This window comes from Stenella coeruleoalba (genome assembly GCF_951394435.1).
Source record: "Stenella coeruleoalba genome assembly, chromosome: 11".
NCBI classification, from domain to species: domain Eukaryota; kingdom Metazoa; phylum Chordata; class Mammalia; order Artiodactyla; family Delphinidae; genus Stenella; species Stenella coeruleoalba.
Window position 1 is genome coordinate 75,417,658 of NC_137157.1, and position 16,490 is coordinate 75,434,147.

Below are 16,490 nucleotides of genomic sequence, written 5' to 3' on the forward strand. Positions count from 1 at the left end.
AGACCTTCCACCTGGTCTCCCTGTGCCTACGCTTGTCCTCTGTATGTGTTTTCAAACAGGCCACAGAGACCCCTTTTAAAACCCAAGTCAGATCATGTCCCTCCTGTGCTTAAAATTCTTCCATGGCTCCACATTTCACTCACAGTTTAACAACTCAACTCTTCATAGTGGCTGACAGGCTCTACATGATCTGACCTTAGTTCCCTTGCCACTGACCTCATTGCCTAGTATTGCCGCCTTGCTCACTCCGTGCTAGTCATACTGGTTCCCTGCTATTCCTCCAACAGGCCAAGCATGCTTTACAGCCTTTGGTCTAGCTGTTTTCTGCTGGAATGCTCTTCCCCCAGATAACTGCTTTCTCCTCACATCTTGGCTCAAATTGCATCTTGTCAACATGGGCTACCCTGACCACTTCATCTAGTATTACTGTTACTCACAGGGTTTCCCGCCCCCCACCCCATAGCCTTTATCACCTTCTAAAAGACTACATTATTTATTTTCTTAATTGTCTGTCTCCCCTGGTTAGAATGTAAGCCCTGGGAACATCTCAGGAATACCACCTGCCACATAAGTAGAGGCTCAGTAAATAATTGTTGAAGAAATGAATTCTAGATACTTCAGGAAAGTTTCTCTTCATTTGCTTACATTCTCATTTTCTATTTCATGAGAGGTGCTTTCTAAATTCCAACAATAAAGGAGACATGTAGCTGTTTGAGAGCTTAATCTATACAAAATTTCAAACATTTCCATTCTTAGGTAAATTTTTAAACATTCTAGGTTATTTATACACAAATTCTAAATATCGTGGGGGAAAAAAAAAACAACAAAAAACTTTACCCAAGTAAACTTCCTCACAACCCAGCAGATTTCTAAACATCTGGAATTGTAGAACTATCCAGATGTTTGTCTTGATAAAAAAAATTAGCAGCCAAAAATCCCAGCAACTGACTGAAATACTTTTATTTATTATAATCTGTAATTTTATTTACATTTATTAGAGTCACTAACTCAAATGCACTATGGCTGCCAATGTTTCAGACTCAGCATCTGATGCTACCTAAAATTATAGTATAGTACAGAGTTATACTGTCAGGAAAAGCAGATTGCTTTAGGTCTTTGAAGTTCAAAAGTAATATGAACTCAAAATAAGCCTTGAAGGTAGGTGACTGTAGATATTCATTATTTTTAAAGGTCCCATTGCTGTATGATAAAATAAAATATGTAAAAAGGCAACTGTTACTATTGTATCTAAGGTATATGCAACAACATATGTAATGAGAGATAAGATAAATGCAGCCTCTAAAAACACAAAAGTCATTTGTTTTTAAACTAGAAATATTTTATTTTCCTGAAACATGCTCCATAACTTTATTGAAATTTTTGCTACTCAAAAGTAGTGAAAAGGATAGTAAAATTTCTAAAGAATGCTACTGTGACTGAAGAATGCTATTGCGACTGATCCTTTCAAAGGTAAAATCTATTAGATGAACTGAAACACATCTCACTAAGATTGTCAAAATTCCAGTTTTGAGTAGGAGCTCACAGATGAGGCCCACAGCCATAGTACCTGTTATGTATTAATATATGTATGTACAGCAGACTATGTATATCACTACAATTCAACCATGGGTTCTAGGGGTCTGAATCCCTGCTCCCCACTTTCAGAGTGACCATTCATTAGGTGCCATGAGTCCCCGCATAGAAAGTGTTGAAAGTGCACATTCCACGATGCCTTCTGGGTTGGTGTTGGGCCTGGTTGGTCAGTGTGTTTTGCTGTGCCTTGGCATGGTGTTATTTTTAGGTAGAGACCAAACTTCCTCTGCATACCCCTGCACAGGGAAGGGAGCTGGTGGCAGCTCTTCCACCCCCAACCATACACCGATGGAGATTCCCCTTTCGGCTATAGTTAACTAAGAATGTTGGTCAAGATTACAGAAAAGTTCTTGCCATTTAAAGCACAAAATATTACTCTATGCCTGCAGCCATGACCAGAGGGGAAGGTGGGAGTAAGGAGAAACCACAATCAATTACATGCTGCTCCTTCTGCCTGCTTGCAAAGGGCGGTTCTAGTTGACACCATCTGAGTTGGAGAGGTTCATAGCCTGCTGTGCTTTACCCGATAAACTGATGCCAATTTATAGTAACACCCATTTCTTGGTTCCTTCTTTTTTATAACCAAGTGGAAGAAACTGGGGCCTAGATTTATCAAAAGAACCTGCATTACTGCTGTACTGACAATGAGAAATATCCCTGAGAAGCTGCCCATCCATGTAATCAAGTAAGTGCTGTTTTGAAGTCATCAAACTTTTTGCCAGAGCCTAAGGTTCGTAACAGTTTTAAGTTTTGAAATCTATGAACATACATACTATAAAAGATCTCTAAGTATATTAATGTGCATATGGGCCTGCTAACTGGTGTTAGATTTCCCCAATATGATCATCTGTATCAAAAAGTCAGCTCAGGGACTTCCCTGGTGGTGCAGTGGTTAAGAATCCACCTGCCAATGCAGGGGACACAGGTTCAATCCCTGGTCCAGGAGGATCCCACATGCCATGGAGCAACTAAGCCCACGTGCCACAACTACTGAACCTGCACTCTAGAGCCCGTGAGCCACAACTACTGAAAGCCTGAGTGCCTAGAGCCTGTGCTCTGCAACAAGAGGAGCCACTGCAGTGAGAAGCCCATGCACCGTGATGAAGAGTAGCCCCCGTTCGCCACAACTAGAGAAAGCCCACACACAACAACGAAGACCCAACACAGCTAAATAAATACATAAATAAATGTCGGGGGGAGGGGAGTCAGTTCAGATGCTGCACATATGCACACCTAGGCAGCTTTCCTTGATCCCCAGAAGCACAACACTTGGCTGTTTCCAGGTCAGTTGTACTAGTAATTATATACACTAAATATATCCTTAGGGCAATATAAACATTCTTCAGGGCATGTCAGTCATATAACTCTAATTTGCCTAAATTCAAATCCTGGCTTCACCGTTTAATAGCTGATTGACTTACTTCAATTTCCTGATCTGTAAATGAGAATTCATAGGATTCATAACAGTACCCCTCTCATAAGGCTGTTGTGAGGATTATGATTTAATTAATTCTAGTGAAAGTACTAGAGCAGTAGCTGGCACACGGTAATTGCTATATAACTACTTGCTATTACTGTTACAACTTGTATAATACGCAATGCTGTATAATGCCCAATGCTGTATAATGCCAGGGTAGTGGATCAGGGGACCAGATCTTTACTCTCTCCTCCCTCCAGCCTCTTAAGAACCCTACCTTTTGCCTCCTTCTATGCCCGCCCTATCTGCTTATATTTGCCCTTACCATTGCCTAAATTATGATTTACTACCACCCAGCACTTGCTCACACTGGTTTACTGTCTTAGCAGCTGCCATTTGCTTCAGTGCCTCTGCTACGTTCAGGGATTCCCAATAGGTCATTTTGGATAAATTCCGGCCAATTAATGACTCTTTTGCAAGTTAATACAATAATGAATTATTTACAAATATGTGGCCTGGTGCATTAAACATGGTAACAGTATTAGTAATGACAATGTGATGTCTGACTTTTTTTTTTTTGGCCGCACTGCGCGGCTTGTGGGATCTTAGTTTCCTGACCAGGGACTGAACCCGAGTCCTCAGCAGTGAAAGCGCAGGGTCCTAACCACTGGACCACCAGGGAATTCCCTAATGCCTGACATTTGACGTGGAGTAGAATTTACTACAGACCATTTTAATCGCAAACAATTTAATAATTATTCTTCACCCTTTACCATGATTGTAAATATGTGTCCTGGATTCCATAACTTTTTTCATTTTTCCTCTATTTGACATTTCTTCATTTAATATGAGGCACAATTGCTGGTTTTTAAACAATTAATCATTTTCTGAAAAGCACATTTAAGTGCTTATGACCACTTAAACTCAGTATTTAATAGCTCTCCTCTTTATGCTTCCAAAGTACAAACTGTTTTTGTAAGCTCTGAGAATATCCAATGATCAACTGCAAAATGAGTAAGAAAACTTATCAAGCTTCTACTTTATTCTATTCTTTCTTTTTTTCTTTTTGTTCCTCCTTACATGTACTGAGTGATAACTCCCTAATTAGAAGTGCCAGGTACTCTGCTAATTACTGGGGACAGGAGGACAAATAAAACATAATCCTTACTCTCAGGTAATTCCTAGAGATATGCACAATTCCATAGGTGTCAGTCCCCCTGCCCCCAACCCCTTGCTAACTGCAACTAGGAAGCAACTGCACTATTCACCCTATCAGCAATGGCAGAGGGTGAAGAGGAGAGGAATGGATCTGAGGCTTACTGAGGAAAGAATCAGTAAGGGACTGGCTTAAGAAGGAAGGGACAAAGAGGAGGAAAGGATAACACTTACTTAAGCTTCTGACTAACATGACAGGGAAACAGTGCCTTTCACTTTAAGAATGCAAGAAGATGGGGCTTCCCTGATGGCACAGTGGTTAAGAATCCACCTGCCAATGCAGGAGACACGGGTTCAAGCCCTGGTCTGGGAAGATCCCACATGCCGCGGAGCAACTAAGCCCATGCGCCACAACTACTGAGCCTGCACTCTAGAACCCACGTGCCACAACTACTGAAGCCCAGGAGCTTAGAGCCCATGCTCTGCAACAAGAGAAGCCCGTGCACCGCAACGGAGTAGCCCCTGCTCACCACAAGTAGAGAAAGCCCACGCACAGCAACGAAAACCCAACGCAGCCAAAAAAAAAAAGAATGCAAGAAGAATAGAGTTTTGAGTTTTGTGTGAGATATTTTAGGAGCCTGTGAGACTGTTCAGGATGAACAGTCTGCCCTGATGTTCATTAGGTTTGGCCAATCTTAACGCTCCACTTGCCTCATTTTCCAATCTCCTTGTTAAAGTTTTCGGACATATTCCCTTTGATATTTTCTTTAAAATATCATTTTATTGACTATTAAGGGAGGGGGGGAAAGCCTATTTGCCCCATGCAGGGCCAGCTATAAGAGACTCTGACCCATTTTGTTGTTGTTTTTGGTCTCAGTAATTATGGGTTAAATCACCTGTCTTTCCTTCTATAAGAAGAACTGATTTCCTTAATTTTATTAATAACAGTAACAAATATCAGTTTCCCTGGAGGGAGGGAAAAGGCACTTATTGAGAGAACGGACAGGTTTCTGGGTGTTTGTGGGTTCCTTCAGGACTCCATAGGGCTCAGCAGTCCATTAAAGAGCCCAGGTGAAAACGTAAAATAGATAGCTAGTGGGAAGCAGCTGCATAGCACAGGGAGATCAGCTCGGTGCTTGGTGACCACCTAGAGGGGTGAGATAGGGAGGGTGGGAGACGCAAGAGGGAAGAGATATGGGAACATATGTATATGTATAACTGATTCACTTTGTTATGAAGCATAAACTAACACACCATTGTAAAGCAATTATACTCCAATAAAGATGTAAAAAAAAAAAAGAGCCCAGGTGAAAAGTCACAGGAGTCTTCACAGCAGGTGTCACATGTGCTAGGACAACTTTCCCCAAAGTGTGTTCTGTGAACAGGATTTCTCAATGCCCCCCTCCACCACCCCACCACAACCAACCAACCAACCATGATTCTATATGAAGTATTTGTGACCTGCCAAATTTGACAGTTTTATCTTGCAGACTCATGATGCCAGTGGGCATACTAGAGGCCAATGCAGAGCACTACAGTAAAAAACAAAAACAAAAACCTGTTTAACTTTGAACCCAGTATACATCCATGAAAGCTTTCCATCATTTATTACAAATTAACATCCCATGGAGCATGGAACACATTTTGGGACAAGTTGCCCCAGGGACTCCTCCCATTCTAACAAGTTGCTTGGGCTACTTCCCATACTTTCCCATCTCTACTGCTCCTGACTTCCCCATAATCATCTTGGCTGCCCTCATGACTGTGACTCTCAAATTATGAACTGAAACTCCAACCCGGCCTTGGCTTTTTAGACATGACCCTGCTGTCCCCAGCTTCAATGCTGCCCAATCCCATAATGTGCTGACCACAAAAGCAGCATTAGGGGCAGACCCAGGATGCTTGAGTCCTGCACGTGGAGTCTAAAACTGGAGCAGCGCTCAGCTTAAAAAATCAGATGAAATTACATTCTGTAATCCTGCCAGTCTATACTTCCTCTCCATTCTCTCCACCTCCCTCTTCCTCTCACATGCATAATCCCACAGCCTAGCAGACAAACGCATGTAATTTAGTAAACACAAAAAAATCTCCAAAGGGACTTTTTCTTTTCTTAAAGTGGTTATAAAACAGGATGTAAAGTATTATAATAATTAACAATGCAGAGAACAGTAATATGTAGAATAATGCAGGCAGTTTCATTTCATTGAGACAAGTATCATAAGACCTCTGAATATAAAATTACATCACTGGGGCTTCCCTGGTGGCTCAGGAGTTGGGAGTCCGCCTACCAGTGCAGGGGACACGGGTTCAAGCCCTGGTCCAGGAGGATCACACATGCTGCGGAGCAGCTAGGCCTGTGTGCCACAACTACTGAGCCTACGCTCTGGAGCCCGCGCTCCACAACTACTGAGCCCGCATACTGCAATACTGAAGCCTGCGTGCCTAGAGCCTGTGCTCCGCAACAGGAGAGGCCACCGCAATGAAAGGTCCGTGCACTGCAACAAAGAGTAGCCCCCACTCGCCGCAACTAGAGAAAGCCCACGGGCAGCAACAAAGACCCAACTCAGTAAAAAATAAATAAATAAATTTAAAAAAAACCAAAAGGACATCACTGGCCTTTAATTTGGAGAGTGGCAAGCAGATACAACTGTTCCTTTGTTCTGTGACTTCCCTGTGTGTTTAAACCCCAAGATCAGGCAAAACATTTTATAAGAAGCTTGACTTTATCCTAAAGACTTATAACCCACATACAACAGGGTATTAGGACAGACTGTGCTCCCTGAAAAAAACAATTTTTCAAAATAGGCTTTTCTTAACTGATTTGTTTTCTAGACATCAAGAGGAGTTTGTATAAATGCAGTGCAATGCATAGCTTCAGACAGGGATGCACTGATGCTAAGATGTCCTTCAGTAACACACACACACAAATATCTATCCTGAATGTCACAAAAAAATTAACCATCATAACTTGGGATTTCATAGTGCTTTAAAACATACACAATATACAACCAGTATGCTTGCAAATGCTAGTACTGTTCTTACTACTAGTAGTAATAATGGTAGTAATAAAATCGAACAATATTGTTTATTCTGAGCCAAGTATGAGGTATGTGAAGTACTTTATATGCATTATTTCATTTGTTCCTTTTAAGAATCCTATGATAGGATAAAGTAAGGTAGGCATTTTAATGTCCATTATAAAGATGAGTCAACTGAGGTGGTGTTAAGTGACTAGGCTGGTGTTAGATGTCATATCTACATATAGTTTGTAAGTACCTTCGGGGCTGGGACCCTAGCTCATAATCCTTTGGCTTTCACTCAGCGGGTAACAAAGTGATTACATCTGTTATAGTATAGCTATCTGCCATGACTCTGTGCCTCTATTTCAGCAAACACTATGCAGCCAGGAGCTTCCAAATATCCAAGACATTAAAAAAAATATCATACGAGATTAAAAAAGAAGTATGAGATAAGAATGGGAATCTTATCTGGAGTCACTAAACAGCGTCCCAGACTTCCTTGCCTCCTCCCAGCTTTGAACCTCCTCCTCACTTGCTCTTCAGTTCTTCCAATTTCTGATCTCTTTGCTCTAGGATGAGTCTCTCCATTACAGACTCTTAGACATTCCCTCTGGAAACCAAGGGGCATAGTCCCTTAGGTTCACTCCATGCTAGTCTAGTCCTACTTAGCTCTTGGCTACACGGCTGTCGCTTCTGCTAGACCTGACCCGGACCTCTTCAAGGAGAGGTCAGAAAGACCCCATGAGGCACTTTCACATGTCATACCATATTTCACCTTCAGCATCCATAAAAGGTATGTAGGACAGATATCTGCATATTATAGTTGAAGAAAGTAAGGTTGGTAAATAGTGGTAAATCTAAGAGTCACACCAGGTTTTTGATTCCAAGGTCAGTGCTCTTTCCACTACAACTGATGGCCCTGTTGTCAGGCTTGTTTGTATTTTGCACTGGAAATGAGCTCATGATCTGGGGCTGTATTTCCAGTATTTCTGGGGCTGTGAGGGCTCATCAGTATTTGCTCTGCTTGGCCAAAGACTCCACTCACCAGATACACTATAGTGATCTTAAATCCAAATGAATTGAATTGTTTTGAGAAACTAAACATACTCTTTAAGTTGTTAATGACCCGCTAGTTGTCACAAAACCAAGTTTAAGAAATATTTTGAGTTTTTAAATAAAGTCTTAGAATCTACTCTAAGAAATTAAGATAATAATAAATGTCCTCAGGGAATCAGGTCTCTATTCCTTTCAAAAATTCTACTAAACCCAGCAATTACAACCTGCCACAGACCTCAAAGAACTAAAGTGCGTTTCTTCTTCATAGCCGGAATATGTGCCAACTTTTCTCCTACCCGAAGACTGGTTATAAGAGTAGGCTGGAGATAAAAGTAATAAAAGTTAAGAATTGCATGTATTCAGTAAGCATTTACTTAACAATGCTTAATAAATGCTTAATTCAGTAAGCATTTATTTAGCACCTTGCTAAACTGTGCAATATGGGGAATATAGCCAATATCTTATAACTATAAATGGAGTATAATCTTTAAAAACTGCAAGTCACTATATTGTACACCTATAACTTATATAATATTGTACTTCAACTATCCTTCAATTAAAATGAAGGAAATGAAGAAAAATATTTAGCACCTTGCAAGAATCAGTTAACAGAATCAGTGCCAGGCACTGTATAGGATCAGTAAGATCTTCAAACTGCTTTCAAGTAGGAAGATTAGAATGCCCTTCAATCAGGGAACTGCAAACTACAGCCTGTGAGTCCCTCAGAGATCTACAATCCACAGTTCACAGGCCAAATCTGGTCCACCACTTATTTTTGTTAATGAAGTTTTATTGGAATACAGCCACATTCGTTCTCGTACATACTGCATATGATGTTTTTCGCTAGGTTGGCAGTTAAGTAGTTACAACAGAAATCATATGGCCCACAAAGCCTAAAATATTTATCATCTGGCCCTTTACAGAAAAGGTTTGCAGACCCTGACCTAAATAATCAAGGCAACAAACCATGGATTAGTGATATAAATGATACAATGTTATCACACTATTATTATAGCACTATGTTATAATAATTTGTACTTTAATTTTCCAGAATCAATCTTGGTTCTGTCCCCAGCTAGCAATGTGACCTTGGGCAAGGAAAACCCTCTAGGTTTCAGGGAACTCACTGGCAGCATCATAGCACAATTGATCTAGCACAGCTGGGGTTACAGATGACTCTGGGATGTATTTGGTAAATTAACAATGTTATAGGGTATAACCTTTAGTTTGTTATTGGTCTAAATCCCACATGCCTAGCATGCTAGTGATTCTTTTGTCTTCCAAATATTTTTCACAAGAACTATCTTCCCCAGCTACCTATTGCGTGTGAACAAATAAGCCAACAGGTCATGCTTCTTGGTCAGTGCTGCTCAACCATGAATCACCTGTGGAGCTTTAAAAAAGAAAACTATAAATACCTGGGCTGAAACCCAAGCCAATGAAATCACTATCTCTAGGGAGTGGGACCCAGGTATCAGTGTGTTTTAAAGCTTCCCAGGGGATTCCAATGTGCAGTTGAGATTGAGAACTACCATTCCTGGTATCCTGGTAACAGGCTTGGATCAAATTAGTATTTTCAGTAGAAGCCATATAAAATAGATTTCATAATTTTAAGCTGTTAAACTAAAGTTCCACCGAATTTATATCATAAAATGGGGATTCCATGAAGACTCTGAAATTTTAATAGAAATGATTTAGGGTTGCAGCATCAACTGACTCCTGTTTAAGTCACAGCTAATAATTATATGCTGAGCGTGAGGCTCTCTTCAACATCTGGTTGATAAAGTTATCTGATTTTAGAATCTACTACTGAAAAAAAAATAGACATCCCCTGGTTCATATGAAAAGCTACTAATTAGGAACCTTGAGAATTCAAAAGAGAGATTATTTCTGGCCGATGGAGAGTATGGCAAGCTTTGCTTTGAAAGAAGAGACTTCTGAAAACAATAAAATTAAAAATTTTATTGCCTTTATAAACTCTGAAAGAAATAAAAACAGATGTAAGAAATGAACTTGAAGGGCAAAAGTTAGTTTTTCTCCTAACAGCTATAGCCAACTCATTTATTCAAGATGTCTGGTTTATAAATTAACCAGAATCTTGGCTTTTGCTCTTCCTTTTACCCACTGCCAAACTATTTTCCATTTATTCACAGTAAATTTATCTGCAGGTCCAGAGAGAAGAAAATCAAACTGGCCAAAATGTTTCATAAGGTTTGACAAGGATGTTGTTAAAACCACATAGAATTGTTTTTCATAATGTCAATCACAGCAACCAAGAATGGACTACTATTTCGCTTCACAAAGGGAAAAATACACCCTTTTCATAAGCAAATCCTTCCTGACCTAGCTCGATTTTCATTAATTTTGTATCTGATTTTCTGGTTTATTTTTCTGAACTTGATTTCTCTAAACCTGGTTCCCAATGGCCAAAACATTCTAGCTTAACGCTCTCTATAAACTTAAGTTCTATGAGCTTCTGCCTACTTCACGTTGCCTGTTTAAAATTACTGGCTGAGTTCTGCTTCTCAGCCCACTTTGTTTTGCAGTTATTGACACAGTTCATTCATTTTTCAAACCTAATTTGGCTTCATGGTAGTAATGGATAAAATGAACTCTACCGAGTAGGAAAATCTCTTTAGGGCCAGCCAGTCCTTCAACCTGAACTGCTATTTCAAATGCACCAATCCTATCACTGTAGTCCAAGGCCCAGATCAGCCAGGCCTGGGAAGGAAGGCTATGTTTATCTGGGAAGTGCATGCCCCCCCTCCCCACCCCCACCAGGAGGAAACAGGGTGGATTAGGAAAACTAGAGATTGAAAGGTCAAAATTTTGACATGATTATTTATTTACTTTGTGACCATGAGAAAGTTACTTAAGTTCCTCATAAATTAGAGAAATTTTTACTGCTCTAGTATCATTGCTTAGGCACAGTTCACAGGTAGATGCAGACCTTGATTATTGGTAGTTTTAAAAAAATTTGACAAGGTAGGTGGTTTTAGAAAAAGGGCTTGGTGACAATCTCTAATCTATCCCAACTCTCCTTTTTATTTTGATATTCTTTTAAGACAAACATTAATATAAATCTCATTTTACTAAAATTTAATATTTAACAGCTTACATGGATATTTGCTTTCCTTACTCGTTGCTGTGTAATCAGACCAGCAGGCCTCATATTTTTCCCCTGGCTACATTTCTAGACCAGGAGCACAATAGCATTTGTGTTTAGCTTCTAACAGTGTAGGGGATTGTTTCAAGTCATGCAAAACTTAAAAAGCAAATACTGATCTAGCTTATCGTTTATTTCCTATATATATTTTTTGGCTGACAGAGGAAGGAAATTAGGAAGAAAAATAATCCAATTTATCAAATATAACCATTTTTTTAATTCTGAGTTTTAAAACTGCATTACATAACTCATGTTTAGTTATGTCTAACATGACTGATCCTACAAAGAAAAAGTTTGTTTTATTCACTGAATGATGAAACAAATCTTATTACTCCCTTGCTTAAAATCCTTTAATGGGACTGCAAGATCCATAGGAAAAACTCTACCATACAGGACCCTTTACCATCAGACATAAGCCTGTAAATGCTTCGTATCCATCTTCTCACAGCCATGCACCCCTAACGCTCTAGCCACATTCTGACCTTTGCGGTTCCTGTAACACATTATACTCTTTTCATGCCTGTATGGTTTTGCATATGTTGGTTCCCTTAGCTCAGTAAGGTATCTTTAAACACATTAACCTAGTTCCAATGTCACCTTTTTGAGGAAGTTTCCTTGAGTCAAATAAACAGTCAGTTGCTCCTCTTTTTCTGTTCTCCAAACACGCATTTTGTACCTATACTATGACATTTGTCATGCAGTCACTGCTTTTACTGGTTTCCTACCCTTTCAAATCAAGTTTTACAAGAACTGTTAAAGAGGAAACATTTCTAGATTGTTACATTTTATTCTGTTTCCTTTCTTTTCCTATCATCCTCATAACAGGAGAGTTTCAAAGAATTAAATGTCTTAAACACAGGAGGGGAAAAAAAAGAAAAACAAAAAAGGGAGGGAGTATACCCTTAGACCAGAACAAAATATCTTAAATATTTTCTCTTCATCTTGCCACAATTTTCTCCATGCAAACTATTCCCCAAATTTCTTGGTCTCCCACTCAGAAACGTCTCCCATCTACTTCCTCTCTCAACACAACCCCGTAATACAAAACCAATTATGGAGCCCTCCACAGGCTCTTCATTACCCATGCCCAGCCCACCCCCAAAACTTTGTCTCAGTTCTTTATAATTGGGATCAACTTGGCCTCTCAGACTTCATGGACAGATCAGAATGAGCAGGGAACACATTGAGGTCAGAGAATTAACAGGGTAGAGGCTGGCATCAGGACAGGCAGGGCCTTGCAAGTCACTGAGAGGACACAGGTTTTTCCTCTGAGAGAGATGGGAATCCACTGAAAGGTTCCGAACAGAGGAGAGACAATTTCTGTTTTCCTTTTTTTTTTGCGGTACACGGGCCTCCCACCGTTGCGGCCTCTCCCGCCGTGGAGCACAGGCTCCAGACGCGCAGGCTCAGCGGCCACGGCTCATGGGCCCAGCCGCTCCGCGGCACATGGGATCCTCCCGGACCGGGACACAAACCCGCATCCCCCGCATCAGCAGGTGGACTCCCAACCACTGCGCCACCAGGGAAGCCCTCTGTTTTCCATTTTTAAAGGAGCACTCAGGCTGCTGGGTGGAGAACAGACTTCAAGAGGCCAAAGGTGGATAGGAAGGTACTGGAATAATCCAAGGAAAAGTTGAGTGTGAACTGAACCAGGGTAGTAGCAATGGAGGCATTAAGACATGCTTAGTTTGATATCTTTCAAAGCAGGACTGATTGACAGATTGGATTGGCAGACTGGTAAGAGAAAAAAGATTCAGGAAAACTAAGGTTTTTGGTCGGAGCATAAGAAGTAACTGTTGCTATATTATGACATGGAGACGACCAGGCTACAATGGTTTAGTGGTTTTTTTAAGAGGAGAAAGAGAGGTTTTCTCCAGGCCAAGTTTTAATATAACCATCATGTAGAATGACCAGCTTCCATGACTAACATTATTTTTCTTCTCAGAGGCGCTTTCCTTTGGTCTGCTTCATCCCTTTTGCAGCTTTTTAAAAAAGTTTCATATTTAGGGGCTTCCCTGGTGGCGCGGTGGTTGGGGGTCCGCCTGCCGATGCAGGGGACACGGGTTCGTGCCCCGGTCCGGGAGGGTCCCGCGTGCCGCAGGGCAGCTGGGCCCGTGGGCCATGGCTGCTGGGCCTGCGCAACCGGAGCCTGTGCTCCGCAACCGGAGAGGCCACAGCAGTGAGAGGCCCGCGTACCGGAAAAAAAAAAAAAAGTTTCATATTTGGAGTGTGATGGTAAACCACACAACACACAAACCTTGGGAAGATCACACAAACCTTGAACTTAGAATCCCTGCGAAGGAACTGAGGCTTCTTCCTGGATAATGGAGGGAGTCAAGGCAGATATGGGCTGGGCTACTCAATCTCTAGCAACTACTGGAACCTGGGAACAGAGCCAGTCAAGGCCTTCTAGCTGGGGGAGGGAGCCTCAGCTTCCCAGCTGCAGTACTGTGACTGGCCCCACCCCTGGGCTTCCAAGCTCAGTGCAACTGCCGTCCCTCCCCCCCCCCCCCCCACCGTCCGCTGCCCCCCAGGCAAAAGGAAGGAAACAGTGACACCACAAGGAAGAGAATCTTGGTAACTATGAAGACTTGCCTGTTCTAAGTTTCAGTTCATTTTATTTAATTAACAGTGTAGACAGCAGGGTAGACATTCCTCAAGAAGGTTAATATCCATGCACAAACAATGGGAAAATAGCATCACAAAATGAACCCATTTCAGTTTTAAAAAATATTTTTAGCAGAAATTTCCTGTCACATGATTACATTTCTACCACACAGTATTTCATGCCTCTTTGAAAGAATCAACTTCTCATTAATATACTCTCTAGAATATTGTAGGAAAAAAACGGTGTCTTAATACCACTAACAACAACAACAAAAAATCCATGCCTGTCTCTACGGTGTTATCTTATATTGAAAAATAAGTAATATTCACTGTTCTGAACTTTGCTGAAACGAGAAGACTGGGATGGTGGGGATGTGTGTGTGTGTTTGCTTGAACAGAACAGTATTCCATGCAGTAGTACTAGAAAAGGATTAGTGGTAAACATTTCTTAGCTTTGTTCACACCAGAAATGGAAGAAAAAACTTTTGCTTTCTTTGTCTGTATTCTCCCGTCAGTGACTAACTTTTCAAACTTCTAATGTTAGTAAGAATGAGTCAGAGAAACAGAACTATTAAATTTGTATTTCGCTAAACCCAGAAACAGCCTCCTGGAAGAAGCAGAAACTATGAATACAGTACATATTTTAACATTAAAGTTGAAAAATAATGTGAACCTTATTCTTAACTTAAAACCAAACTCTGCAACTTTCATGTCCCTCAGCATGCTGTTATAAATTGACCCACAGGAACCGGGTGAAAAAAACAAAACACCGCAAAAAAACAAAAAACAAAACAAAACAAAAAAAACAAAACAAAAACGAGAAAGATACACCAGAAAATGAAACTACTTACCTTGATCAGTGGACATGATTTCACACATACTGATAATTAGTTTACTTTGGTTTGATAAGAAAATATTTGGCTTTACTCTTTAGTTCATGTGATAAAATCTCACTCCTGGCTCTAAAGCCTCTCACAGCTTGCAGACCCACAGGTTAGCCAGGAGCTCTGATGGTGCACTGCTTACTTCAGGACCTTCTTAGACCTTCACTGCTCAAAGACAACCTCATGCATAATATGCCACACCTCCCCAGAGGAGGGCTGCTGCAGTGCTTTTCATGAGACCAACTTTATGAGGATGGAGAGAAAATAAACAACAACGGAGGCCCATGGAAGCAACAAATGCACTAGAAATACATTTGGGAATAGGACAGTTTATAAACTGAATAATTCCTTAACGATTAGTAATGCTCTAAAAAAGCCAACATGAAAACAGTTTGTTTCCACTTGAACTGGGTCCATGCTCTAGACCAAAGAGGTTACAGATTCAGGATTCACAGGCTTAAGATGTTAAAACGTCACTTTAAATTATTTCAAATGCTTTTTGTGCCACTTAATACTTTCCATTTTACCATAGTTCATTGATCTTAGTGCAGAGTGAATAACTACTACTCATAAATTTCCTAAGGAAGTCAAATCTTATGTTATTTCAGATCATTGTTTACAATCACAATGAAGTAATGGGCTATAGACATCACGCTCACAGTTGAAAGTAGCCTCTCCAAACCCCTCCTTAGTGTGTCCAGATGCAGTGGTTCTCATATACCAGATCATCAGGATGGCATTTTAAAACACACACTGCCTGGTCCCATCCCAGGAGTTGAATTCAACCAATCTGTGGTACAACCCCAGAATCTGCACTTCTAACAAGCTCCCAGGTGACACTGACACTGCTGGTCTGGGACTGCACTTCAGGGACCAGACAAGGAGAACCACTGGGGCAGACACTTCACACTCACTGGTGGCCTAAAGCTCTGGCTCAATTGCACCTGCTTAGGAACTGCTTAATGTCAGGGCAGGGGGGCAACACTCAAGATACAGTATTGGGGACTATGTATTATATATTCAGATAAGACACAGTAACATCCAACTGCATATCAGGAAATGGACTTATCAACTTAATTATTAATAAAATAAATTTGCATACTAGGAATGAATAGGTTTTAATCTAAAAAGTATAGACAATTAGAAAATGTAGAAAAGGAGTCAAAGAAAGAGAAGAAACCTGAATTGTCCTTTATGTCTGTCAGGAACTCCACCAGTGTTTAAAATTCACTGTGACAGGAAAACTATTAAAATTTGATTCCAAAGACCACTTAGCCTGGGCAAGTTTCAGTACCATAAAAAGTAGAATGTTTCCCTGTCATAAAAATGCACGAATTCTCTGCTTCCTGAATTTTGATAGCAATGTTTAAATTATAATCTCAGGTTAGGTTTCCAAAGAAATACCTTTTCTTTTTTTTTTTTAACATCTTTATTAGAGTATAATTGCTTAATACTGTTGTCTTACTTGCTGCTGTATAACAAAGTGAATCAGCTATACGAAACCATATATCCCCATATCCCCCCTCTCTGGCATCTCCCTCCCACCCTCCCTATCCCACCCCTCTAGGTAGTCACAAAGAACTCAGCTGATC

The 16,490-nt window shown here is 40.6% G+C and overlaps 1 protein-coding gene across 6 annotated transcripts in view; it reads right to left on the reverse strand.

The window, feature by feature from the left end:
* The window catches only part of FGD4 (FYVE, RhoGEF and PH domain containing 4), a 199,941-nt gene that overhangs the window by 74,149 nt on the left and 109,302 nt on the right, over positions 1-16,490 (reverse strand). The window contains exon 1 of one of the 6 annotated variants that reach the window (XM_079936403.1): positions 14,866-15,608. The exons of the other annotated variants lie outside the window; for them this stretch is intronic. Coding sequence (XP_079792529.1) covers positions 14,866-14,893 — 28 coding nt within the window. The 5' untranslated portion in view covers positions 14,894-15,608. Of the gene's footprint in view, positions 1-14,865; positions 15,609-16,490 lie in introns of those variants that run through there. 6 annotated transcript variants of the gene reach the window in all.